The sequence below is a fragment of the Lemur catta genome, chromosome 9 (genome assembly GCF_020740605.2).
Source record: "Lemur catta isolate mLemCat1 chromosome 9, mLemCat1.pri, whole genome shotgun sequence".
Taxonomy (NCBI): domain Eukaryota; kingdom Metazoa; phylum Chordata; class Mammalia; order Primates; family Lemuridae; genus Lemur; species Lemur catta.
Genome location: NC_059136.1, coordinates 60045314 through 60071969, shown reverse-complemented (window position 1 = coordinate 60071969; position 26656 = coordinate 60045314). Strand labels below are relative to the sequence as shown.

At 35.0% G+C, this 26656-nt stretch overlaps 1 protein-coding gene across 6 annotated transcripts in view; it reads left to right on the top strand.

The window, feature by feature from the left end:
* MTDH (metadherin) overlaps positions 1 to 25417 on the top strand; it is a 55319-nt gene extending 29902 nt beyond the window's left edge. For 2 of the 6 annotated variants that reach the window (XM_045560725.1, XM_045560724.1), the window contains 8 exons: positions 1160 to 1396; positions 4145 to 4234; positions 6550 to 6648; positions 12848 to 12972; positions 17343 to 17450; positions 20168 to 20308; positions 22908 to 23064; positions 23695 to 25417. In XM_045560725.1, coding sequence (XP_045416681.1) covers positions 1160 to 1396; positions 4145 to 4234; positions 6550 to 6648; positions 12848 to 12972; positions 17343 to 17450; positions 20168 to 20308; positions 22908 to 23064; positions 23695 to 23765 — 1028 coding nt within the window. In that variant the 3' untranslated portion in view covers positions 23766 to 25417. The remainder of the gene's footprint in view (positions 1 to 1159; positions 1397 to 4144; positions 4235 to 6549; positions 6649 to 12847; positions 12973 to 17342; positions 17451 to 20167; positions 20309 to 22907; positions 23065 to 23694) is intronic. The other 4 variants (XM_045560727.1, XM_045560726.1, XM_045560729.1 and 1 more) reach the window with 2 other exon arrangements.
* The last annotated feature ends 1239 nt before the right edge of the window (positions 25418 to 26656 follow it).

The window sequence follows — 26656 nt, the reverse complement described above, 5'->3', positions numbered from 1 at the left end:
GAAAAAGTCTTAAAAATGATTTTTAATTACTAAAGTAACAATCATAGTCCAGAGATTCTGGAAAATAAAAGAAAATCACACCCACTTCTAACAGTCTTTGGTATGTTCTAGTCTTTTTCCCCCCATATATAAAAACATTCTTTCAGCAGTAGTTTATATGCAGTTTTGATTCTTGCTTACATCACTTAATCCAGTAGAGAAGAAGATCTTTGTTAAACATGGGTTTAATATAGGTATATGGGATAAAAGACTTTACTCTTACATATTAAGAAAAAGCCTAAGTTCCTATAATTTTTAAACCTTTCTTGGTACAGTATCAAATATTTCACAATAAATGGACTATAGTTTGAAGTTTTTTAGTGCTTCATAAATAGAAAATACATTTTTTTTACTCATTTATAATAAAGATTGAATTAAATAGTGTATTGCTGACCTGAAAACAAAAGTGTTGTAGTAAAGTATAAATTCAGAAATGAAAAAAGCACTTTCTTGTTAAGGCTTGTTCAGTGCTTGTTCTTAGCACTGGTAGCTTCCTTTGTACCCATGGTTCTTGATCCTGGCTACACAGCACAATTGTCTAGGAAGCTTTAAAAAAACAACACATACACACACATATGAAAAGAAACATGTGTACACACATACACACACACACATACCTACGTACTGATGCCTGGGTTCCACCACAGAGATTCTGATTTTAATTGGTATGGACTGAGGCTCCAGAGTATATTTTTAAGAAATTTCTCAGTTGATTCTGATGTGCAGCCAGGTTTTAGAATCACTGCCTTATACATAATATATGTAAACATTTAAGGAAAGAACATGTATCTAAGGAGAAGTCTTCATATTCTTAGTGGGTGAGTATTCTGAGTATTCCAGAATGTGTCATTTTTCTGTTTGCTCTATTGTACTTCCTTTGAGCAAGTCGTTCTGCTATTGAAAACTTATGTTACCTTCAAACCTCTTATTAAATTTAAGGCATCTATGTTGATCATGTCACTTTAAAATGTATTTCTATCTTTAAAGCTCAAGGTATTTAAAGGACAGTAGGGAAAGTGAATGATAAATACAAGTTGAACAGTCACAGAAATTTTAAAATATCCCACTTTTAACAAGAAGTCATGTACCTGTTTTTAATCTTTATTTTCTTTTCTTTAAGTTTCTTCAGGATTGAATGAAAACCTCACTGTCAATGGAGGAGGCTGGAATGAAAAGTCTATAAAATCCTCCTCACAGATCAGTGCAGGTGAGGAGAAGTGGAACTCTGTTTCACCTGCTTCTGCAGGCAAGAGGAAAACTGAGCCATCTGCTTGGAGTCAAGACACTGGAGATGCTAATTCAAATGGAAAAGACTGGGGAAGGAGTTGGAATGACCGTTCAATATTTTCTGACATTGGTAAGAACTGTGGGAAAAATTTAAGTTCATTTGAAATTGCTAATCTTGTACGTTTTTAATTTCCCAGGAAGAGAATACCTCATGAATAGAAAAATTAGTAATGTCATACAGAAATATATTATAGTAATAATTAACTTACCTCAGATCCTTTTTGTGGAGCAAAGTGGGAACTAAATAAGTAAATAACAATGTTTATCATCTACTCTTTACCTAGTGCTTTTACATATTTTATCAAATTTGATTATCAATGTAGCTAACTAGTATAATTGTGTATTCTTAGTGATGTGATACATGTAATGTGTGAACAGTTTTTGATTAATTTCAACAGTTCTAATGAGTCTAAATAAAAATAGTAAATGGAAGTACAGTTTATAGCTAGCATTCATTCATAGAGTATTTTGTAGTCTGCAAAGTGCCTATTTATAATTAAATTTTCCCCTGAATTTTAATGATAAAGAACAGTAGTTGAGAAGCTTATTTCTGTTGAGAGCCATCAAGTTAAAAGCTACTTAATTTTCAGGTGTGCGTGTATTATGGAAAAGAAATCCATGTTAAATGTGGAAAACTGCAGAAAAATAAGGAAAACCCCATTGTTACCATCGTACCACCCAGTGACAACCACTCTTAGTTCTTTATGGTCTTTTTTCCCCCTCTCTTGTATATAGTTTTGTTTTTGTTTTTTGTTTTTGGCATAACTCAAATTGGATATGCATTTTTATATTCCTTCCCCACCCCTTAACATTGTAAAAAAACATTTTCCTCACTGTTTGTATTTTTATATATTGCCCGAATAATGTGTAAGCATACCATAGTTCACTTAACTATTCACATATTATTGGAGAAATTATTTTTCTTTTTTTAAACCACTATAGATAATACTGCATTGAATATATTTGTTTTTAGGACAGAGTCTTGAGAGTGATACTGGATTAAAGGGAATATGGATGTTTATAATGCTCTACTACACATTATCTAAGTACTTCTTAAGAGAGTTGTTCTAATTTATACTCTCAGCATCAGTATAAGTGTCCATTTATCATATGCTTACCAAGGTTGAGGGTTTTTTTTATTTAATCTTTTCTAATTTGATAAGCAAAAAATACATAAATTGTTTTGGTTAACTTTTAAAATCACTAATGAAATTGGATGTTTTTTCTGTAACTTTCCTGGTCATTTCTGTTTCTTGTATGAATTGTCTGTTCATGTTCTTTGCCCATTTGTCTAACGGCCTCTTACTGTATTTTTTTTTTTTTTTTGGATCAAGTGATAATTTCTTGTGTGTTAAATATAGTTTTTTCTCTTGTGCTTATTGCAGATATTTTTTGTTTATTTCTTTTAATTTAGAAGAATAGACACTAGAAAGTTTATAGTGTTTAGTAGAAAAAACTGTTTCTTTCTTTGCTGTTAGCTTTTCCTATCACTTTTCTACTTATTTATTTATAGAGATGGGTCTTACTCTGTCACCCAGACTGGAATGCAGTGGCACAATCATAGCTCATTGCAACCTCGAACTCCTGGGCTCAAGTGATCCTCCTGCTTCAGCCTCCCAAATAGCTAAGACTACAGGGACGTGCCATCATGCCTGGCTAATTTTTTTATTCTTTTGTAGAGACAGGGTCCTATTGTGTTGTCCAGACTGGTCCTGAACTCCTGGCCTTAAGCAATCCTCCTTCCTCAGCCTCCCAAAGTGCTGGGATTACAGGTGTGAGCCACTGCACCTAGCTCCCTATCATGTTTTTAAAAGCTAACACCCTTAAGAATCAAACTCTAGATCATTTACTAGTATTGTTTTTAAGCTTACTCTCCAATCCTCCTGCCATGTCCAAAAATTGGGTAGAATTATCAAAATTTGTTTGAAAGAAACATTCCCTAAATTTCCATTCTCATTTTTAGCAGAGAAGAAACCAGGGTTTTTGTGCTATAAAAGAAATGTTCAAGTTTTATGGAGTAATGTTAGGAACTGTGACCTTTAGGGATATTTGCAGTTTATTTATAAAAGCTATGTAGTGTTTCACAATTAGGACATACATTAGATGGTACTTACTTAATTTTGCTACAGTTTAAATTAAGCAGCAGGTTAGAGTTCTTGCCTGGATTGAATTGGACCTTTGTTGAAATTGAAAAGGAACTATATTAGGTTTGCAGTAGTTCACTGAGAAGAGACAGGTTGACTAGTCTCATGGAGGTTTCTTTAAAATAACTCATATAAGAAAGAAATGTCTTAAAAGTATTGAGAAGATAGCATGGTATAGAGGAAGGAGCAGGGACTAGTTCAGACAGATCTATTAGGTATGAATCTTTTTATGGACATTTAGGCTAGTTATTTAACCTGTATGACCTCATATTTAAATAATTGTGAGGATTGGTTATAATGAATGTCAAGTACCAAGTTCAGTGCCTGGCCCAAAGTAGTTGCTTAATTATGATTAATAGTAAGGTAGCTTGATATAGTGGAAAGAGCACAGACTTTGAAAATTGACTTGGGTTCCAGTTGTCTTCCTAGCTATCAGCAAGTCACTTAACTGCTTGAAACTGCCTAGCAGGGTTGCCATAAGAATTGGAAGTGGCTGGTGTAAGGGGCCCAGCCACATACTAGATATTCAATAAGTGGTTGGCTATTGCTATTCTTAAGTGGTTCTAATCTCTAAGCTTATCTTTAAATATTGTTATCATAGTTTTAAATCTGTACATATCTTTCAAGTCTCATTGCAAATTGAAGGTTCCAAGTGACGTTCTTTATTTTAACAGCTGCTTGGTCTAGTGTGGATAGGGGAATGAATACCTCTGAACAGAATTCTGCTTCTTTTGCATCTCTCACACTTAACTCTGCTGTTTCTGGTATGTGAAAACAGTCTTTCATTTAGTTAACAAGAAAATTTTGTTTAAATTAATTTTAGTGCTTGTTATTTGAAAAACTCATCTGCAATAAATATTGCTAGCAACATAAGTAATAAATACATAAAGGGGCAGAATCCTTTAAAAAGCAGGGAGAGAAGAAGACCTAAATTGTTACACACAAGTGGCTTAGTTCCTTTCTTTAGGAAAATAAAGAAAAAATCTGTGGCCTGAGATCACACCATTCACTGGCACACAGATAAATATGTATGGAAGTCCTTCCCTTCATGGGTCATATTATTCTGTTACTAGTATACTCCTGCCATACTTCTAGTTGCAGTTTGGCATTTTATTTCTATTCACCCTTACTTATGAGTTTCTAGCTAGTAAGCCTGTCAGATTTTGTGGACCTCCGCTTAAAAACTCTACTTTGAGTATCCGCTGATTTAGAAAATACACAATTATACAAAGTACATAACTTCTTTCAATTCATCGTTACTTGAATGCATGTGCCAGTCATTAATCATCTAAAAGCTACATATATTTAACAAATATTACGTAAATGTGGGAGACATTGTTTTGTTTGCAGTGTCTGGTTCACATTGGAATTCATGGACCCAGTTTACTAATTGTGTAGTTCTGCAGTATCTAGAATCACTAGCCTAGAACAGAGGTCAGCAAACTTTCTCTATAAAGGGCCAGAATAGTAAATATTTTAGGCTGTGTGGACCATACTGTCTCTGTTTGCAGCTACTTAACTCTGCCATTGTAATAGGAAAGTAGCCAGAGACAATACATAAGTAAATGACTGTACCTGGTTCCAAAATAATTCTTCTGTTGTTTTTGTTTTATTTTGTTTTGACCATTTAAAAATGGTCCTCTAAATGTATTAAAGTAAAGAAAAAAAATTTTAATGTAAAAACTATTCTTGGCTAATTGGTCATGCAGAAACTGGATGGTTGGATTCAGGTCTACAGGTCGTAGATTGCCAAACCCTAATCTCATAGACCACATTTCAGTTCCAGAGGTACAAGTTTATTGTCTCCCTCTTGGTGACTTTGTACAACACAGATGCTATTCTCCTCATATATTCAGAGAAAGCACCATAAGCCACTAAAGGAATAGCACCACTATTGACAGTAGTGCTTCTAAGCAACTAATACACTAATTATATATAAATTTTACAGGGTTACTGTTATTTGTTAAAATTTACATTAAAAATATATAACTGTTATGTATATATATCAGGCAGTTATCGTATTAGTGGAATGCTAGTAAGATTGTCTACAACCAAGTAGAAGTGTGTAAATTGGTAAGGACTCTGATGGTAGAAAGTGATTGTATATAAGTTTTATACTAGCCGTGTATCTTTTCTTAACCATTTCTTTGTATCAGTGGCTCTGAATCCAAAGCAAGTATCAGAGTCATCTAAGGACTCCAGTACACATGGAAAGTCTTATTCAGAAGGTATACCTGGTGGAGAACCACTGCTTTACACTTACATTCTAAAATGAATTTATGTCTGTAGAGCAAGGCTTCTGTCCTGGCATCTATGAACTGATATGCCCCAAAGACTATGTGCAAAATTTTATATTAAGTTCTGGAAGTAGGCTTCCACAGAGTTTATCAAATTCCTAAGGACTGTGTGAACCCACTCTCACCCCACCTACTTCCCCCCCTCCACACACACACCCCAAAAAATAAAAACAGACAAAACTTAGAAGATAATATTCTGTTTTCTTTAAATGCACCTGAACTCAACTTAGTCTCTAAACCTCCAGCAACTCTTTTGTTTCTTTGGCTTCCCTCTGCCCCACCTGTCTAGATAATCACCTGTTTCTTTAACTTTCCTTAGCCTGATAGTTCTAGCTAACTCACACATTTTCTAGTGCTCTTTTTCGGGGTTCTGTGGATATAGGCAAACCCTGAACATCCAGGACTAAAATGATCAATGGCAGAGACTTCTTTTATGTTTTAATCTTTTCCGTTAAAGAGAAAACAATTTTTTGACTTCTCAAAATGTGTAGATAACTACCTTGAAGTATATATTACAAAAGACAAAATCCTAATGGATTGGTACTAGGGAAAAAATATATTTCTGAGCAATGAATTAGATCAAGTGATTATCATAATTTAAAATTACCCTCCACTCTACTTTTCCTTTTAACTTAAATCTTTTTCTAATGTCTGAATTTTTCCTTGTAGGAGAAATTTAAAAAAATAATAAAGTCTCCGTGTGCGAAGTATAGAGCTATTATTATGAAACATCATTAGGAAATTCCATTTTTTAATTTTATTGCATTCGTTTTTCATTTAAGGGTCTACTGCTGAGCCAGTTTCTCAGTCTACCACCTCTGATTATCAGTGGGATGTTAGCCGTAATCAACCCTATATCGATGATGAATGGTCTGGGTTAAGTATGTCCTTTTAAAAATTATCAGTTTTTTTTGTTTGTTTTGGTTTTTTTTTTTTCCAGAATTTTCTTTCTAGCACCCTGAATTCATGCTTTATGTTTTAATTTTAATCCTAATTTCTCACCTTTAAAGGTCATAGTAATACACCAAATGTACTACTTGAAACTCGATTATTGAATATATCTGTAGAATTAAAACTAAATTTTCATAATGACTGAGGCAATATTTAAACATGAAGTTTTCTTAGTTACTCTGTAGTATTTCTAGTTTTTACAATTTTTGTTTTAAATGAATGAATGTTTCTTCTCCTAGTTTTAGTGTAATGGAGTAAGTAGAATGTACAAGAAGGCTTTGAACTTGTGAAGTGTGCACATATTTGCGCTTGGTACAAAACAACTTTCTTAGCCCAGTTTCCCATACAAGCATAGGAGGGTTAAAGGAAGTCATAAAGGGGGAAAGGGAACAAGAGTAAGGTTTTTATGTTCAGAAAGCTCATGCTATCTTCATTTTTTTTAAAAAAAGGTATCTGGAGTTTTCTCCCCACATCCTCAAATGTCAGAATTTACTCATTTCTTTGAACTTTTATATCACATCCTTTTCTACTATTTACTTAGCACTTATATGTTAACCTATGGGGCTTTCCTCCATTTTGGTCTTTTTAAAAACATTTTTATAAGAATATGTTTTATTTCTCCAAGTGGAATTGAAACCCTCTGTAAACAGGAACTATCATTTACTCTTTTATACACTCAGTACCTAGAGCAGTGCTTTATGCAAAGTGTTCAGTAGTAATAATGTAATAAAAGTAAACACTGGACTATGTGCCAGGCACTGGTCTAAGTCTTTTGCATCTCATTAACTAATTTAATACTGATAACTATTCGGTGAAGTAGGTTTAATTTTTTTCACACTTTATGAAGAAACAGTGACAAAGAAAAGTTATCTAACTTTCCCTAGGCCACACAGCTAGGTAAGTGGAGGGAGGTGGTATTCAAACCTTGCTAGTCTGGCTCCAGAGTTCATGCTCTTAACCGCTACATGGTACAGCCTTAGTGATGACAGTAATCATGAAGGTAAGCAGGCAACATGGTAGTTAAAATACAGTTCACAGATTAAGGGAGATGAGGTTAGAAATGTAGATCAGGGAGGGCCATATTATAAAATGCCTTGAATTGCTGGCTAAAGATTAGGGAAGTTTTGAATACTAGCTTAGCAGGTAGATATGAGTTTTAGTCCTGACTCTAAAATATAGTATCTCATATAGCTTGGGCTTTCATTGTCACTTATCTGGGAGCTGTAAAATGGAGCAAATAACCTGTCATATCTACTTCCATAGGTGGTTGTGAGGTTTTAATGAGGTAATGGATGAACCTAAAAGCCCTTTGTAAATTATAGTCGTTCCCTCAGTAGCCATGGGGGATTGATTCCAGGACCCTCCTCGGATACTAAAATCCACAGATGTTCAAGTCCCTTATAATAAAATGGTACATTATCTGCATAAAACCTGCACACATTTTCCCATATACTTTAAATAATCTCTAGATTACTTATAATACTTAATATAATGTGAATGCCAAATAGATGGTTATACTGTATTGTTTAGAGAATGATGGTAAGGAAAAAAGTGTACATGTTCAATACAGACACAACCATCCTTTTTTTTCCAAATATTTTTCATTCAAGGTTGAATCCACGTGTGCAGAACCCACAGATACAGAGGGCCACCTATATAAAGTATCATCTCAATCCAAGCTATTACAAGAATGTGGAAATGCTATTTTTGGAAGAAACAGTCTATCTGTGCTTTAGGAAGAATTATCAGCTATATGCAGAGTAGAATTGATGAGTGATTATATAAATAATAGGAGTGATTGTAGAAAAACAGCAGTAAGGTATCTTGGGCTGCCATCGGTTGAAGCAGAGGAAAATTGAGCAAACAAAGCTCCAGGTTTTCCTGCTGAGACAGAATAGCTCCACTTTAGTCTAAATTAGGATTCTTTGAATATGAAAAACATGATTGGCTGCTAAAATAAAGGATTTTTAAAAATATGTGTCTACAGGATTCTGTATTTAAAGTAGTATGTGTCAGGTACACCATCTTCTTCAAGTTTGTTATGCTGTGTTGGTGGTCTTTGAGTCCCAAGTTTCTCTTTAACCTCATTGTCTCTGTGAATTTTATTTTTTGTGTTACCATCTTTAATGCAGCTACTTTTTGGTGCTCAGTGAATTTAATTATTACTTCTGAATTTATAGAACGCGTGATTTAGCATTTGAGATTGCTAATCTACAAAGTATATTACATTAGCTTTACATTTATAGTATGATACGATTAATATATTGATCCTCTGGCTTGAGGTATAGGCATAATTATCCTGACAGAAAGGCATTAAATTTGTCTAAGTTCTTATGTATAAGGTTAAGATGCTAAAGTACAAAAGATAACATTCTTTAAAGACATGTTAATCTATCATTTATCTTGACCATAAAGGAACAACATCATTATAGCCCCTGTAAAAAGTCAAATGTTGAATAGAACTTTATTTTTGTTGGCACACGGGAGTGAATGAATTAGCTGCAGTACAGTGAAGTGGTTAAAAGCATGAGCTTTAAGAACTCAGATTTGAATTTGAATTTGAATCCTAGCTTCCTGGCCTTTGCCCTTATGCAGGTTACGTGATCATTCTATGCCTCAGTTTCCTTATCTGTAAAAATAGTAATTCCCTCCCCACAGTGCTGTTGAGAGGATTAAATGAGTTAATACACATAATGCCTTTAGAACACTGCCTCACACATGGTATATATCCAGTAAGTGTTACTGTTGCTGCTGTTGATATTCTTCTTCTAGTGGCAATATTAGTAGTCTACTCAATGGGCTTAATTAATATTGTCTGTTTAAACACTAGAGAATGTCTTTCTAACATAATTGTTTTATTTCATTAAGGCTATTAAAGTTAATGTTGAATTAAGTTCTGACAAGAAACAACTGACAACCAAATAAAGACCAGTGATGAGTTGCTTAAGCCTAAAACATTATTTCACAAGCAAATTAAATAGAACAAATTTCTTACCTTTTTGAAAAGAAAACCAGTATGGCTCTTTGAAGACATTGGCAAACTAATGGGAGAAATTTGAGATGAGAAATTACTCTGTTTATAAATGGAGAAAACTATACTGTGCATCATTTTTAAGGGAACTGTTCTAGGAAGTTTATAGCACATTAAGCAAATGAGTCTTAAGAATTATTTATTGAGATGTCTCCTGGTGACAATATTTGGATTTATATGATTGATCTATTGTTTTAAAGTAGTGTTATTTGATCTCATTTAATTAAAAAAATCTGAAATCAGTAAGCATGGAAAAATCACCAGGAGACAAAAGTCAGTAGAGATTTATGCTTCTGTTAATATTCTTCTAGAAGTTAAGCCATAGGCTATAATTGTTCTCCCAAACTTACTGGCCATCTAAGCCTTTTTAAAAAATAGTTTTGCTGGCCAGGTGCGGTGGCTCACGCCTGTAATCCTAGCACTCTGGGAGGCCGAGGGGGGAGGATTGCTTGAGCTCAGGAGTTTGAGACCAGCCTGAGCAAGAGCAAGACCCCATCTCTACTAGAAATAGAAATTATGTGGACAACTAAAAATATATATAGAAAAAATTAGCTGGGCATGGGTGCATGCCTCTGAAGTCCCAGCTACTCGGGAGGCTGAGGCCAGGAGAATTGCTTAAGCCTAGGAGTTTGAGGTTGCTGTGAGCTAGGCTGACCCCATGGCACTCTAGCCCGGGCAACAGAGCCAGACTCTGTCTCAAAAAGAAAAAAAAAGTTTTACCAAGTGCTTTCCTAGATTTTTATCCCTGATCCTCACCTCCCACCATATTAATTAAGAAAATGGGTCATATGTTAGTGTATTGCCCATTCAGTTGCCTAAACTTTTTACCACTTGACAGTTTCTTCATTTTTCTTCTTTTCTGGGAAGAGGTCTTAGAGATATGGCTTATGGACAATTTTCCAAATATGTGTTTCTTATCTGTGAGATTTAAGCAAAACCAGTGACAGCTTTGACATTTGGATTTCCTAATGGTATTGTTAATACATGCTTGGTATAAGATTAGCAATCTAGATTCCTTTGTATTTGTAAAAATGATTTCTATATTAAAACATACTGAGGGTATCTTATCGAGAGATTATCATGATCGCAAGAAATAAATTCTTCTCCCCCCGTGGCGCTATTTGGAAAGAAATAAATTCTTAAATATGCCTGATAGAAACTGGTTTTACTGTTATCAATGATATTAAAAACAATAGCGACCATTTATTGAACACTTAACTGCATTGTTGTGCGTTATTTTACATGTATCTTACGTAATCCTCTCATCAACCCTATGAAGTTGGTATATATAGCCCATTAAAATTAAGAAACTTGACCTAAATCACATTGTTATAAAGTAGTAGAGCAACATTCAAATGTACACCTGTTGGACTTGAAAGCCCATGCTCTTAACCTCTTTGCTAATACTGTGTAATACTGACTCCAGATACCTGCCCATGGTAGTGAATTTAGAGATACAGGAAGGGACTTCCTTTTTTGGAACACATTTCACACTTGTAATCACTTGTTCCATGTTCTTCCTCCACTAGACTATAAATTCTTGCTTATCTTCAGTCTCTCCCTATCCTCTACTGGTTTAGCTTCTCTTCTCTGTTTCCACAGCCCCCATGGCAGAATCTGTCACTCTTACTTGTCTGTTGTACTTACCCATCTCTATCCCTGACAAGACTATGAACTGCACATGACGAAGGATTCTATCTTACTCATTTTTGTATCTCTGATACCTGCCTAGCTTAAGTTCTAATACCTAGTAAGTGCTTAATAAGAATTGAATAGATGGAATTCCTGTAATTAGACTATTAAGATATATTTATTAATGTGTTATTTTCTTGTCTCCATATAAATTTGCAGTCATACTGTGTAGACAATTTTATCTTTTTTTTGTGAGCATTTTCCCAGATCATCATATATTCTTCCAAAATAAAGCCTTCATGAGGATGTATAATACCTCCATGTTAAATAAAAATAGTAGAGTTCACCTGGAAAATAAGATAGCAAAAAATAACAATTAGAGTAATACAAGCAGATTGTCCTTATAGATATGAAAATGTATTACATTTTCATTACATTTTGTATTATGTGTGGCACTATCCCAGGAATAGATCAGTGGAATAGAATGGAAATTCCAGAAACAGACTGCAGTACATATGGAAGAACTGAGTATTTGATAACACATTGTTTCTTGTTAAGAAGTGTCACTTGGAAATAAAGCCTAACCTCCTCTGTATTTTTAAACCAATGTAAATGAAACCTAACCATGAGTAGATGTTACAGGAGCATATATGGGAGTATATGCAAGGAGGAGGGGAAGAATTAAGAGCTATTTATTTAAGCCTGGGGAGAGCCAAAGAATGTTTTTTCCTTTTAGAATAAGTCACTGATAGATTCCTGCAGGAAGTAAAAATTCAGTGCCTCCTAAAGTGAAAGAAAGGGATTAGGAAATCTAAAATAAAACTTATTTTTGATAATAGGATGATTGAAGCCTTGAAAGTAACTTAAATATCAGATAAAAGGAACATTGAATAATCTGAAAAATATAAGAAGGTACAGGTTAAGTATTAAAAGAGGAGGAGGAGAAGAAGTTAAATATTCTATCATGACTTGATGAATTTGAAGAACCTAATCTTGAAAGGCGCATAAGGATGGGAGAGATAGAGTGTGAAATGACAGGTGGAGAGTGTAATTTTGGTACTGCTGTTAAAAATTCTGTACCCTAGAAAATAAATCAATTGCAAAAATGTTGTAATAATCAGGGCCAAAAAATGACCAGGTCCTAGATCAAATTAAAAATGGACAGGGAAAAGAGTAAATTCAGGACATTGGTAACAAGGAAGTAGGGAGACTGGAATTAAATGGTCAATAAATACATTTTCTGGAATTTCTCAGAAGTTCCATTTAACTGTATGATATGCTAGCAGAAGTTTAATAAAGATTGTTACCCATCATGTTATTGGTTTCTTTCTAGCTCTTAAAATGTGCTTGGGAGAAAGAACAGTAGTTTAAAGTTACAGCTAAGTTCAATATAAGAAATTTTTAGTTTTTGTCTTTTAGTTAATGGCAGAAATGATAGATACCTAATTCACACTGTTAAATTTTAGATGGTCTGTCTTCTGCTGATCCCAGCTCAGATTGGAATGCACCAGCAGAAGAGTGGGGAAATTGGGTAGATGAAGAAAGAGCTTCACTTCTAAAGTCCCAGGAACCAATTCCTGATAATCAAAAGGTGAGTGTAAGAGATGGGTGGGTGTTTATTTGTTAATGAGAGTCTGAAGGAGGAGAGTTCTGGATCACAGAGGCTGAGATAAAAAAATAATTTTGGATAAGAATGGAGGAGAGGTGGTGGATGACAGCAACATGTGGTGTCAGGAAGGGTCCTGCAAGGGGGGGTAGGTGAGTTGTTTGTATTTTAATAATAGGAGAGATTTCAGCGTAGGGTTGGCAGCCTTTTTGTTAAAGAGCCGTACAGTCTGATGCAGCAAGCAGCCATGGGCAATATGAAAATGAACTTTGGCTGGACGCAGTGGCACAAGCCTGCGGTCCCAGCACTTTGGTAGGCTGAGGTGGGAAGATTGCTTGAAGCCAGGAGGTCAAGATCAGCCAGGCAACATAGTGAGACTCTGTCTCTACAAAAAGTAAAAAAAATTAGCCGGACATGGTGGCGCACACCTATAGTCCCAGCTACTTGGGAGCAGAAGCAGGAGGATTGCTTGAGCCCAGGAATTCAAGGCTGCAGTGAGCTGTGATACCACCACTACACTCTGGCCTAGGTGACAGAGCAAGACCCTATCTCTAGGGGAGAAAAAAAAGAAAAGAAAATGAACTTTATTTGCAAAACCTGGTGTTGGGCCAGATTTGTTTTTTTGCCAGTCCCTGTTTTAACATATTTGTCAACAAAAAGGGAAAGGATCTAGGATAAAGTAAAAATTTAACATAGGCTGGACATGATGGCACATACCTATAGTCCCAGCTACGTGGAAGGCTGAGGTGGGAGGATCACTTGAGCCCAGAAGTTTCAGGCCAGCCTGGGCAACATAGCAAGACCCCATCTCAAAAAAAAAAAAAATTAGGGGTCAGGTGCAGTGGCTCATACCTGTAATCCCAGCACTCTGGGAGGCTGAGTTGGAAGGATTGCTTGAGCCCAGGAGTTTGAGGCCAGCCTGGGGAACATAACAAGACCCCATCTCTTTAAAAAAAATTAGGGGCCAGGTTCAGTGGCTCACACCTATAATCCTAGCATTTTGGGAGGCAGAGTTGGAAGGATCACTTCAGCCCAGGAGTTTGACATTGCAGTGAACTATTATGATGCCACCGCACTCCAGCCTGGATGACAAAGCAAGACTCTGTCTCCAAAAAAAAAACTTTGGGCATGGTGGCTTATACCTGTAATCCTAGCAATCTGGGAGGCAAGGTGGGAGGATCACTTGAGGTCAGGATTCAAGACCAGCTTGAGCAAGAGTGAGACCCCTATCTCTAAAAAAAAAATTAAAAAATATATTTTAAAAAAGTTAGCTGAGCTTGGTGGTATGTACCTGTGGTCCTAGCTACTTGGGAGGCTGAGGCAGGAAGATTACTTGAGGCCAGGAGTTTGCGTCGCAGTGAGCTATGATCATGCCACTGCATCCAAGCCTGGGTGACAGAGTAAGACCCTGTCTCTAAAAGTAAATAGGTAAAAAATTAGAGCTGGGCGCAGTGGCTCACGTCTGTAATCTTAGCACTCTGGGAGGCCGAGGCGGGAGGATCACTTGAGCTCAGGAGTTCAAGACCAGCCTGAGCAAGAGCAAGACCCTGTCTCTACTAAAAATACAAAGAAATTAGCTGGACAGCTAAAAATATATTAAAAAAATTAGCCGGGCATGGTGGTGCATGCCTGTAGTCCCAGCTACTCAGGAGCCTGAGGCAGAAGGATTGCTTGAGCCCAGAAGTTTGAGGTTGCTGTGAGCTAGGCTGATGCCACGGCACTCTAGCCCAGGCAACAGAGTGAGACTCTGTCTCAAAAAAAAAAATGCTCATCAATTGGAGAATAGAGAAATAAAACGTGAAATGTTTGTACAGTGGCATATTAGAAGTTAAAAATGAATGAACTGTAGCCATGTTAATACCAATATGAATAGATCTCAAAAACATGCTGAATAATAAGCAAGTTACAGAAAGATATAGTATGCCGTTTATGTAAAAATTTTTGTATGTTGGTACACATAAATTTATTAAAAATTGGATGCACACAGAAGGATGTTCATGATATTGGTTATCACTAGAAAGGTAGTGCAAAAATTGGACAAGAGGTATAAAGGAATTTGAAATTTATGAGTAATGTCCTTTATTTTTAAAAATAACCTAAAATTTATCAAAATGTTAACTCTTCTATGAGTTAAAAGGTACTATGAAGTTGATGTCAGCATTCTTCCATTAATAGTATTTTGCCATGGGGAACTATATTTTTTGTAGGGTTGGATTGTAATGGGGGAGAAGCAAGCTGAAGAAACTCCTTTTTGTGACCTGAACATCATTCACAGGCTGCATCTGTTCGTGTGATATTTTAATCATTACAAGCCTCTAGAACACTTTGAGGTGAAAACTTCTATGGAAGTTTCTCTACTGCTGGTAGCCACCTTGGACTGAAAATCTTTTAGCTAAGTTTGTACCAGAAATTGTTTTGCATTGTGTTTTTATCTGCTGGTAATTTCTGTAAGCTATTTGGTGGTTTATAAGACCACCAAAATCATTATAATGACTATGGTGCTGAGCAGAGAAACAGCAATTACCCAGATCATCTTATCCTCTGGACTAGGAATCTAGGTCGTCATCGGTGAGAATAAACAAAAAGCATTTTTCCATTGAAATTTCAGCTACATGGTGTGTGTAAAGAGATATCATGAATACTGATTTAACAGTCCTAACTTGATAGGGATTTTTTGTCATGCAGAATGTTATTTTCAGTGACATTCCTTCTCATATTCAGTTTTTAAAATTAAGCCTTTCATTTTGAGATAACTGGATTCACATATTGTTATAAGAAATATTACAATACAGAGTGATCCCCTATATCCTTTACTCTGGTTCCCCCAGTGGAAAAAAAACTATAGTACAATGCTGTAGTCCCCACTTACCCAGTAGGATATGTTCCAAGGTCCCCAGTAGATGCCTGATACCACAGATAGTACCAGACCCACAGTATATACTATGTTTTTTCTTATACATACATACACACCTATGATAAAGTTTAATTTGTAAAATTAGGCACCATAAGAGATTAAAAATAACTAGTAATAAAATAGAACAATTACAACGATATAACAAAAGTTATATGAATGTGTTCTGTATCTCTCACTGTCTCTCAAAATATTGTACCATCAGACCAACGTTGACTCTAGGTAACTGAAACCACAGAAAGCAAAACCACAGATAGAGTCTAGTGTATCACAACCAGGATATTGACATTGGGGCAATAAAGACACAGAACATTTCCATCACCATGTTGCCTTTCTACAGCCACACTTTCGTCTGTCATCCCCATCCCCTCCATAACTTATCTCTGGCAGCCAGTAATCTGTTCTCCATCTCTGTAATTTTATCATTTCAATAATGTTATATCAATGGAATTACACAGTATATATTACTATTTGGTATTGGTTTTTTTTTTTTTTCACTCAGCATAATTTTTTGGAGATTCATCCAGGTTGTTGTGTGTATTAGTAGTATGTACTGAGTGATACTGCATTGTATGGATGCACCTCAGTTTGTTTAACCATTCTCTTATTGAAGTACGTCTGGGTTGTTTAGCTTCAGTTTGGAGCTATTATGAATCAAGGTGCTAAACACATTAATGTTCAGGGGGGTTTGTGTGAACGTAAGTTTTCTGTTCCCTGGGATAAATGCCCAGGAGTGCAATCACTGAGTGGTATGGTAGTTGCATATTTAATATTTTAAGAAACTGTCAAACTATTTTCTGGAGTTGTCATCTCATGTCACATTCCCACCAGCAGTGTGTGTGATCTGGTTTTTCTGCATCCTCGCCCATATTTGCAGTATTCTGATAGGTGTGTAGTGATAATTCATTGTGGTTTTAATTTGCATTTCCCTAATGGCTAATAAAGTTGAACATCTTTCCCTGTGCTTCTTTGCCATCTATATATCTTCTTTGGTAAAATGTCTGTTTGTGTCTTTTGCGTATTTTATAATTGAATTATTTTTTACTATTGATTTTCGGTGTTCTTTATATAGTCTAGATACCAGTTCTTCGTTGGAACTATATGGTTTGCTGTGTAGCTTATTATATATTTTGCAAATAGCTCTACATTTTAACTTCAGAGTAATCCAGTGAGTTTTAAAACACCAAAGTTTGCACAGCTCTTTGTCTTAAAGTGAGTGATGAAAGACATGAGAAAAAAGGAGTCTATTATAGACAATAAGAAAGAAATTCCACGTATTTTGTTATTTTTTAAATGTGTAATTTTCAATCAGTATTGTTGCTAATTTTTATTTTGATTTGGGGGGGGATAAAGACTGAACCTAATGAAATTATTTCATGATAATTTTATGAATAATGAAAACTTAACCAGTTGGTTCAGTGTAATATTTTGCTTTTAACATCAGGTTTCAGATGATGATAAAGAAAAGGGAGAGGGAGCACTTCCAACAGGGAAGTCTAAAAAGAAAAAAAAGAAAAAGAAGAAGCAAGGTGAAGATAACTCTCTTGCACAGGTAAAATATCAAAACACAAACATTCTGTAAGCGCCTACTGGTGAAAATGTGAAAAGATGATGTACAAATGCTAAGAATTCGTAAGATAAAAGACACAGTATGAGACATCAAATTTATTTGAAAAAATCATAAACTTTTTAAAAATAATACATCATTGTAATAAAAATGTTACTGCTCTAAAAATTCATATCAGAAGTGTAGCTAAGCCCAAAAATAGTAAAGTTTCAAATTACTCAGTGCATCTTTTATTATGTAATGGTGAAATGGAAAAGGAAGAATAGTATTTTACACATACAGAATTTCCTTTTGAGTAACTGGAAGGTAACATTTAGCACAATTAGAAAAACTATGTGCATAACAAGTGGAGTCTTTCACTTGACTCTGAGTTTGCTAGTTATTAATATTTCACTTAGTTATCTTTTCCTGCTTTTTTGGCTTCTAACCAACAGAAACTTTGTCTTTGCATCACGCCTGCATTTTCTTTTTCATTTCTTTGATCTCTCCTATCTGGGAAAAAAATTTAGATTATAATAAAGATGAAGTCAAAGATATTATTTTAATTTCAGATTTACCAGATTACTAGGAACATGCATGGATTTATTTTTAAAAGCATTAATACTGTTAAAATTTTAACTTACGAAATTATTTTTATTCCTTACTGTAACCATGTAACTAATTGTTTTCATTCCTTTAAATGTGGGAGATAGCAAAAATTTCTAGAGATAACCCCCACAGTAATTTTTCCTACTTGTTCTATTTGAAAGAAGTTTCGACGTGACATCTTAAGGAAATACATCTTTAGTTCTTTTTTATTGTAGGAAGCACAAACTTTCATAAATAATACCAATCTATTATCAATACTAGGGTTTTTTTCTATGAGTAATAGTAATTTTTGTCTGTATAAAATACTAGTAAAAATGAATGGGCATTAAGGTTAATGTGGCTGAGATCAATGGATATGAACAACTAAAACTATATAATAGGTGTACTTGGTAGCTGGAGCAGACTGATGAGAAATGTTACTGACAGCTATCCTTTGTAAGTAATACTGTCTGAAGTCCATTCTGGCTGATTCTTTCTTGGATTTCTGTGACTTAAATTATGATCTTTACTAATACTGTTTTTCTGGATTATAAATTAGTTTAATTTTGTGGGATAGATGTATTCTGAAATGTTCAACCTACTGGCAAAGGTCATTAATATGTAAAAGTTCCTTTGGTATTCTGGTAATCCTTTTTTAAGTGATCTCTCTCTGTTTTTTCCTATATAGTGAATGAGTTTCTGGGTTTAGATTCAGATCTATATTCAAAATCTGCCATTTACTTGTTTTTTACCTTGCATAAGTTACTTAATTATAGGTTGTTTTAAGAGTTAAATTAGATATCCTTGAAGTTCTATGCAGAGTACGTAGTACATATATCCTATTCATAAAAAGTTATATTTTGGAATTTGTTCTTTTTTCAGTAAGGTTTTTTTTTTAGCTAGTGGTATGTGGCTGGTGCGGTCCTTTATTATTAGAGTTCAAGTTAGGATGGAAATAAACTCGTCTTCTGATTAACTTTGTAAGATTGAAAACCGCACGTATTTCCAAAGCTACCTGCTCAGCTTAAATTCACAGCAAAATTTTGAACTACTATCTAAATTCAAAATTTACTATCCTGCTATCCTGAAAAAGTTTCATAGAATATCAGTGTTGGAAGAAAACTTTTAAGATCATCTTAGCCAGTTGTTCAAAAGAACAACTGCTATTTATATGGATGTGTTGCTAAAGAACAATACAGTTCAGTGATGTTCCTATTTAATATTCCAGTTCATACTTATTTAACATACCTAACCATATAATGTGCTCTAGAATTATTTTGTAGAAATTTTTTAAAACTCTGAGAGACTAAAGAATAGAAATGTTAAAGCTTGGATAGGACTTTAGAAATCATCTGGGCAAATTTTATATTACAGTTGAGGAAACTGAGGCTCAGGGAAACCGAGTGATTTGTCCCTGTGATTATATAGCTAGACTGTGGCATGGCCAGAATTGGAAATCTCTATTTCCTTCCTGCTATGTAAGTTTAATTTATCTAGAAAATTCACTTATGTATAAACATTTTTTTTCTTGAAGAGGTCATTTTAAAGTCTTAGTTTAAGTATCAACTGGTTCACTGTGTACTTTTTATTTTTAATCAAAAATATACTAGTTTAGGCTGGGTGCAGTGGCTCACACCTATAATCCTAGCACCCTGGGAGGCCGAGGCAGGAGGATCACTTGAGGTCAGGAGTTCAAGACCAGCCTGAGCAAGAACAAGAGCAAGACCCTGTCTACAAAAAAAATACAAAAATTAGCTGGCCATGGTGGCATGTACCCATAATAGCAGCTACTGAGGAGGCTGAGGCAGGAGGATCTTGAGCCCAGGAGTTTGAGGTTGCAGTGAGTTATGATTATGCCACTGCACTCTAGCTGGGGCAACAGAACAAGACTTTGTCTTGGGGGGAAAAAAATACATACATATGTACTAGTTTAAGTTTATTCTATTTATTAAATTAGAATTGTTATCATTTTGGGATATGTATGTATGTATATTGTTTAATTCACAGTTGGAGTTGGGACAGTTTCTGAATTGAAATTATTTTCTTGGGATATTTTCTAGACAACAAGCAAAATAGATTTTAATTAGTAAAGAATGAATGATTTATGTAATCTGGTAAAGTACTTTTCTCTGTAGGACACCGAAGAATTAGAAAAAGAAACTAAAGAAGAGCTTCCAGTAAATACCTCTAAAGCCCGTCCAAAACAGGAAAAAGCTTTTTCCTCGAAGACCATAAGCACTAGTGATCCAGCTGAAGTACTCATCAAAAATAGCCAGGTAATTTTTAAGAATAATAAAATTTTGTTTGTGAACACAGTGGCTCATACCTGTAATCCCAGTAACACGGAAAGATCACTGGAGGCCAATTCAAGACAAGGTTGGGCAACATAGCAAGACCCTCATATCTAAAAAGAAATAAGAGTTAGGCATGGTGGTACCTGCCTGTAGTCCCAGCTACTTGGGAGGCTGAGGCAGGAAGATCGCTTGAGCCCAGGAGTTCAAGGCTGCAGTGAGCTATGATGGTGCCAGTGCACTCCAGCCTGGGTGACAGAGCAAGACCCTATCTCTAAATAATAGTAATAATAAGGTCTGTTGACTCAAGAATTGTATCATAATTAATATTTTAGTAAAGCACTGTGCTAAGCTTTTTAAATACATGGACTAATTTAGTCCTCAAAACAACACCAAGAGAAAGGTAAGACTCATTATATAAATGAGGGTAGAGAAGTTGAATAATCTACCCAAAGTTACATAACTATCAGTAGTAAAATCAGAGCCACCTACTGTATTTCCTCCTACTAAATATCTAGGCATAAAGGGATGGCTTACAGAAAATATGACTAGTTGTATCTTCCGCAAAGAATGCATATAATATAACTGCGGTTCAACCTCCCAAAATGTAGTATTTGTTTCAAATTTGGTGACAGGTTCTTGAATGATGTGCCTTCTATGAGAAATATTTATGTGGCAGAGGGAACCATTTTATAAAAGGTCTAGGCCAGTGACACAAATTAAAATCTGATTTCTAATTGGGTATATTATACTATATTAAAATATTATACTAATTTTACATTAGTATTATAATATACTAATGTCATAATACAAAATATTATATTAATACTATATTAAATTTGGCTAGGCGTCGTGGTTCACACCTCTAATCCCAGTACTTTGGGGAGGCCGAGGGAGGAGGATTCCTCGAGCCCAGGAGTTCAAGACCAGCCTGGGCAATACACCGAGACCCCATCTCTACAAAAAAATAAATAAAAAGTCTGCCAGGCCTGACATCACACAACTATGGTCCCAGCTACTCAGGAGGCTGAGCCAGGAGGATTGCTTGAGCCCAGGAGTTGGAGGTTACAGTGAGCTGTGATCACGCCACTGTAATCTGGGCAGTAGTGCATGACTCAAATATATATATACATATATATATACATACATATACATAGGTATGTATGTATGCAAAAAATTCTAGAGGTACATGGTTCATTTATTTACACATTCAAAACAATTTATTGAGAACCTCCTGTGTGTCACATGCTATTTGAAGTGCTGGGATACAGCAGAGAACAAAACAGACAAAAAATCCCTGCCTTTATGGAGTGTACATATTTAGTGAAACAGTTTTAGACAAGAAACTGGGTTACCACTAAGAGAAAGAATTGGTAACAGTCTTGTACTAAAACAAGAGTTTTAATCATACTTCTTATTTGGACTTAATCCTTTTAATTCCCTATGGGTCTTTTGAGATAAAAAGATTTGATCTCAGTATATGTCTAGATTTAATAATAAATAGCAAGGGATCATTTGATATTTTGATGTTTTACTTAAATCATTTTCAGAAGCCATCATGTAACTTTTAACCTTTCTGTGATTTAATGTAGATAAATAAGAGAATAGAGAGGAAAGGGCAATTAAAAATAAATAATAAAGCTTTTAATTATGAAATAAATACAGGGAACATTAAGAAAGATAAAGCAAGCAGTGTAAATACAGCTTCAAATACCTGAGATACCTAGGCTGACACCACTTCCTCCTCTTATGTCCTTTTCCCGTTGTGCTTTCTTGAACCCATGGAGCCTGGAAGAACAGAGGCAAGAGAATTGTTACTTACCTTCTTAGCACTAACAGGTGTGAAACGATCTTCTCCTCATCTGTCACAACCTTAAGGGCACTCCAAGTTACTGGCATTTTTATCAGTACCAGGTCCTGACCATTTATTAACAGACATCCCTCCGTGAGGCAAATCAGTTAGTTTATCTCCTTTCTGCTCCCAGGCTGTTTCAGGAGAAGCAAGGCTCAAGAATCTAAGCCCTACCCTTAGCATTTAATCGTACTACCTGACTGGATAAAACTCTGAAATTTTGGACTTGAGTGTTATTGGTTGCTTGAAATCAGACTGGTAACCACAGTCTGCTCGTAGGAAAGGGAAGCTGTTGCTGTTGCTGTTTGAGATATCCCTACTTGCTGGAAAGGAGATAAAGGGGTGTCACCTAGTGGTAGTTCTGAAATTAGCTATTTTCTTTTTGTCTTTCACAAAAAGTTCTGAAGAGTTCAGAGTTGGTGGGCAATGGATAGACCCTTTGAATTGCAGACAGAAAGTTAATGAAAATGGAATTACTGACTCCTACTGGAGAGCCAAGAAACATCCTGTAATTTATACCTTTATTTTTATCTCAGCCTATAGTCATAAATATTATAGGTGATTTATTTGGTTATGTCACTAGAGAGCAGGTGTGAGTTACATTGCTTCTGATAAATTACTTGAAAACATCTTAGTATTTTCTTGGAGCTAAGTGGCCCCTTGACATTACTATGATATTTAATTTTATTTGAAAACTCTACAAAAAGCTGAGATAATTTTATTCCAAAATAGCCTATCAAGACTCTTCCACCTGCTGTTTCTACCGAGCCATCTGTTATTTTATCAAAAAGTGATTCTGACAAGAGCTCTTCCCAAGTGCCACCGATGCTACAAGAGACAGAAAAATCCAAGTCAAATACCAAGCAAAATAGTGTGCCTCCTTCACAGAGTAAGTAGTCCTTATTTTTGGTTCCTTTGTGTATTCTTTGTACTATTTATGTTATTCTTGCATAAGTGTTAAGGTTCTGATCTTAGAAATCTAATGGATTAATAGAGCAGCTTTTTCTTCCTTTGCAAATGCTAGATTTTTTGGACTCTTGTGAACTTCAGTTGTGAGGGCCAAGTTGCTAAAATAACTGAAGGTAGACTAGGTTGCTGAGGACAGAGAAGGCAGGTCTTGGTACCTGCCTGCTTGTCTCTCTGGTCCCTCTCCCTTTTTCTTTGCACATATTCTTGAGGCCACAACTTGTTCTATGCCTTTTTTCCTCTTTTTCTTCCTTTAGCTACCTTAAATGTCTGTTTTACCCATTTTTCTTTTATTAGCCATATTAAATGGTGGTTTTTCTAGGTCAAAACTGGTTGAATATCAGCAATTCCATATGGTTAAATCTAATACATCGAGACTGAAAAGAAAGTGGGGGAGGCAGGCATAGAGTAATTTAAAATACATAACTAGGACTTGAAAACTTAAACAAAACTTGAGGGTTTTAAAGCATTTTTTCATACTTTTTTTATATTATTGAGACATAACAGTGTTTACTATCCTCCTAATTTTTTTCTCACCCCTTTTTTCTTTTAGCCAAGTCTGAAACTAGCTGGGAATCTCCCAAACAAATAAAAAAGAAGAAAAAAGCCAGACGAGAAACGTGAATTTTTTTTCCTGAATTGGACAGACATGTGTTTGCAAACACTGTCTTGAAGATACGCTGTTTATGCAATAATTTGTGAACATGTACAGAGTTTTATATAAATTTAAACCAATTTTTAAAACAAAACTGTGAACACAACCACCATAAAAATGGAATCAAAGGAAAGTTAATTTATGAAATTAAGAGGTCAGCAGAATATACTACAGTGCTGGAAGACACTTGGGAAAGTCTTTTTAATTGAACAAGAATGATCTTAATTTAAGAATACTATCCTGGTTTTACAACAGTGACCTGTTTACAACAGATTGTGCCCTAACTCATCTGCAGTCAAGGAATAAAGGATTCTGATTAGAAAGAGAGTCGCCTACAAATTAGTAGGCAACTCCTTGGATCTTATGCACGGAACTTGTACCATTTGAATCTGTTTTATGCTTAAATAAAAGTGCTTTGATCAAATGCATAATCTGCCATATCTTTACATATTTGTTGGTAGCAATTTGTATTAAAGGAATCACAAGTGCAAATAAAAAGTCATTTATCATTTATTTAACTAAACTGTCATAGTTTAGTTTATAATTTTTAAAAAGTTCTTAATTAAAATATTGAAAATGCAGTTGACACTTGTATGGCTTATGAAGTTATTTTTGATAGTCTTACATTACTTGAATTGTTCAAAGTACAGTATATTTTAAATTAAGAAAAGTAAACTATATGTATTTGTTTTATACATTGAAGGGTCAGACTCACAAATAATGCTCTTGTTTATGATTTGAAAACTTTCAGGCAAAATCCAACTTACATTTTTCCTTTCCCTAGCAATTAATTTTTCCAGCATCAGCTCTCCTTAGTTACTAATACTTTTTGACTTTAAAAATGAAATCATTCACAAACTTTTAGTATATGATGGAGAATGAAAAACTAGAGTCAGACAGCTTTAATTGACATTGTCAAGACCTCCAGTTATCAGGAATACATTTTTTTACTGCCTTAACCTGTAGTGTGTAGAATATGCATCAATTTCTTGAAGGGGATTCGTGTTTTTATAAGAATTTTCATGTAATTATTGCAATTGTGGTCAAATAAGGAACGTTTCCTGCTTGGAACTATATTGATTTAAATGATGTGTGAGATGTTTCACCATTTTCAGGCACTGTGTAATTCTATTGTAATAAACTGGCAGGTATCTTTGTAACTATAAATAGTGCATGCTCAGCCATGTACACTGTAAATAGCCTTTACCAAACATGTGACAAGGACCATAATTAACATCACTTAGTGAATTGTGATTAAAAAAAAAGCCATGATTTATTTGATGTGATTGGCTTAATTGTTTTTATGTGGCACCAAGAATGAAACTGTTTAACAGCTGTAACCAATGGTACTGATCTATCCATCCAATATTGTCTATATTATATTTGATTGTGGTTTGATGGTATCACGTTATCAGACTAGGAAAGCTAAAGAAACAAAATGGTTTTAGTTTTGCTGAAGACTGGCCTTATTAATGGACAGCTTTCCTAACAAGCTATTATTAACTTTTATCAGGTATTAACATCTGTTTCAGGAACATGGCAGTATGTTTACATGTCAGAAGTTTTGTTTAATCCTATGGTATTTCTAAATTGATTTGTTTAAATAAATTCAGCAAATGGATAGCATTGTTTTTATTTGCTTCGATATGGGGGTAAATAATAGCTAATGAGCCAGGAATGGATTTCTTCAAATGACTTTACTGTTAGTTTGACATAAATGTTTCATAAATAGATTGGAGGATTACTAAGGTGTCAGCACTTTGTAAAGTTATCACAAAGGAGAATTTGATGGCGAGTCTGTAATTTTAGAATGTGCCAAATGGTCTATGCTCAACAATTTAATTGAACTCTCTCAACTCTACCTCACCATTTCTTTATCTTAGAATTCTGTTGGCTGTGTCAAACATAATAAGACTTTATTTCTCCAGCTTGGTATCTTCCCATTCCACCACCTAAGCCGGGTGTTAAAGACACCATCTTTTGAGGAGACACCTGTTGTGGAGATGGAGAGGCACGTGGCTAAACTGCGGTGGATGCAGTATAGAGATACCTCTATCCCTTCTCTCTGGCTCAAAAATTAGGACGTGGGTTTTGTTTTAAGATACGGCAGCTACATGAATGATAAAATTAATTACATTCTCTTTCACATTCATGAAGTGCAAACTCTTGCACAATCATTGTTCATTGCTCTTTACCTGTTCCGTAAGATCTTTATGTGAAATCAAAGCAGTTTCTGGCATCTGAACAGAAACTGATTTCCATGTCAACTCAGGAGGCACTAAAATCTAGGTAGTGATTCAGGGAGGAAGGGGAAAGAAAGAACCTATTGTTCTATGGTGGCATGGATTAGATGTTCCCCGAACTGCTAGTAGGGAAATAACTGACCCCTTCAGGCTTTGCCAGGCCTAGAAGAGAACCTTGCTCATATTAGCAAGCAAAGTCTCCTCAAGAAACTACTCAAAAGTCTCCCTAATCCTGCCTGCCTCCACATACTTACTGAAAATCCTTCCCTATTCTGGAGCAGGGAGTAGTGGTTAAGGGTTTCTCCAGACTGGAATCCTACCTATCTACACCCGGAGTTGAGCAAAACAACAGTTGAGAGAGTCCAAAAATATATATTGAAATAAAATGACATTAATGTAATTTACCATGTTTACTTTGTGCATGCATTTTATTGGGGAGGGGAGGTTGGAATAATTCATCCAAATCTAATGGTCTTATTTCATAGGCTAACCCGGTTTATATTTGGGTTAAAAATACTAGAGGACAATATTTAACTACAGAGTTTAGTTTTTCTTAATTAAAAACAGTCCTCTATTATACAGTGTGAAATATCTTTCAAAATTTAGAATTTAGGTTT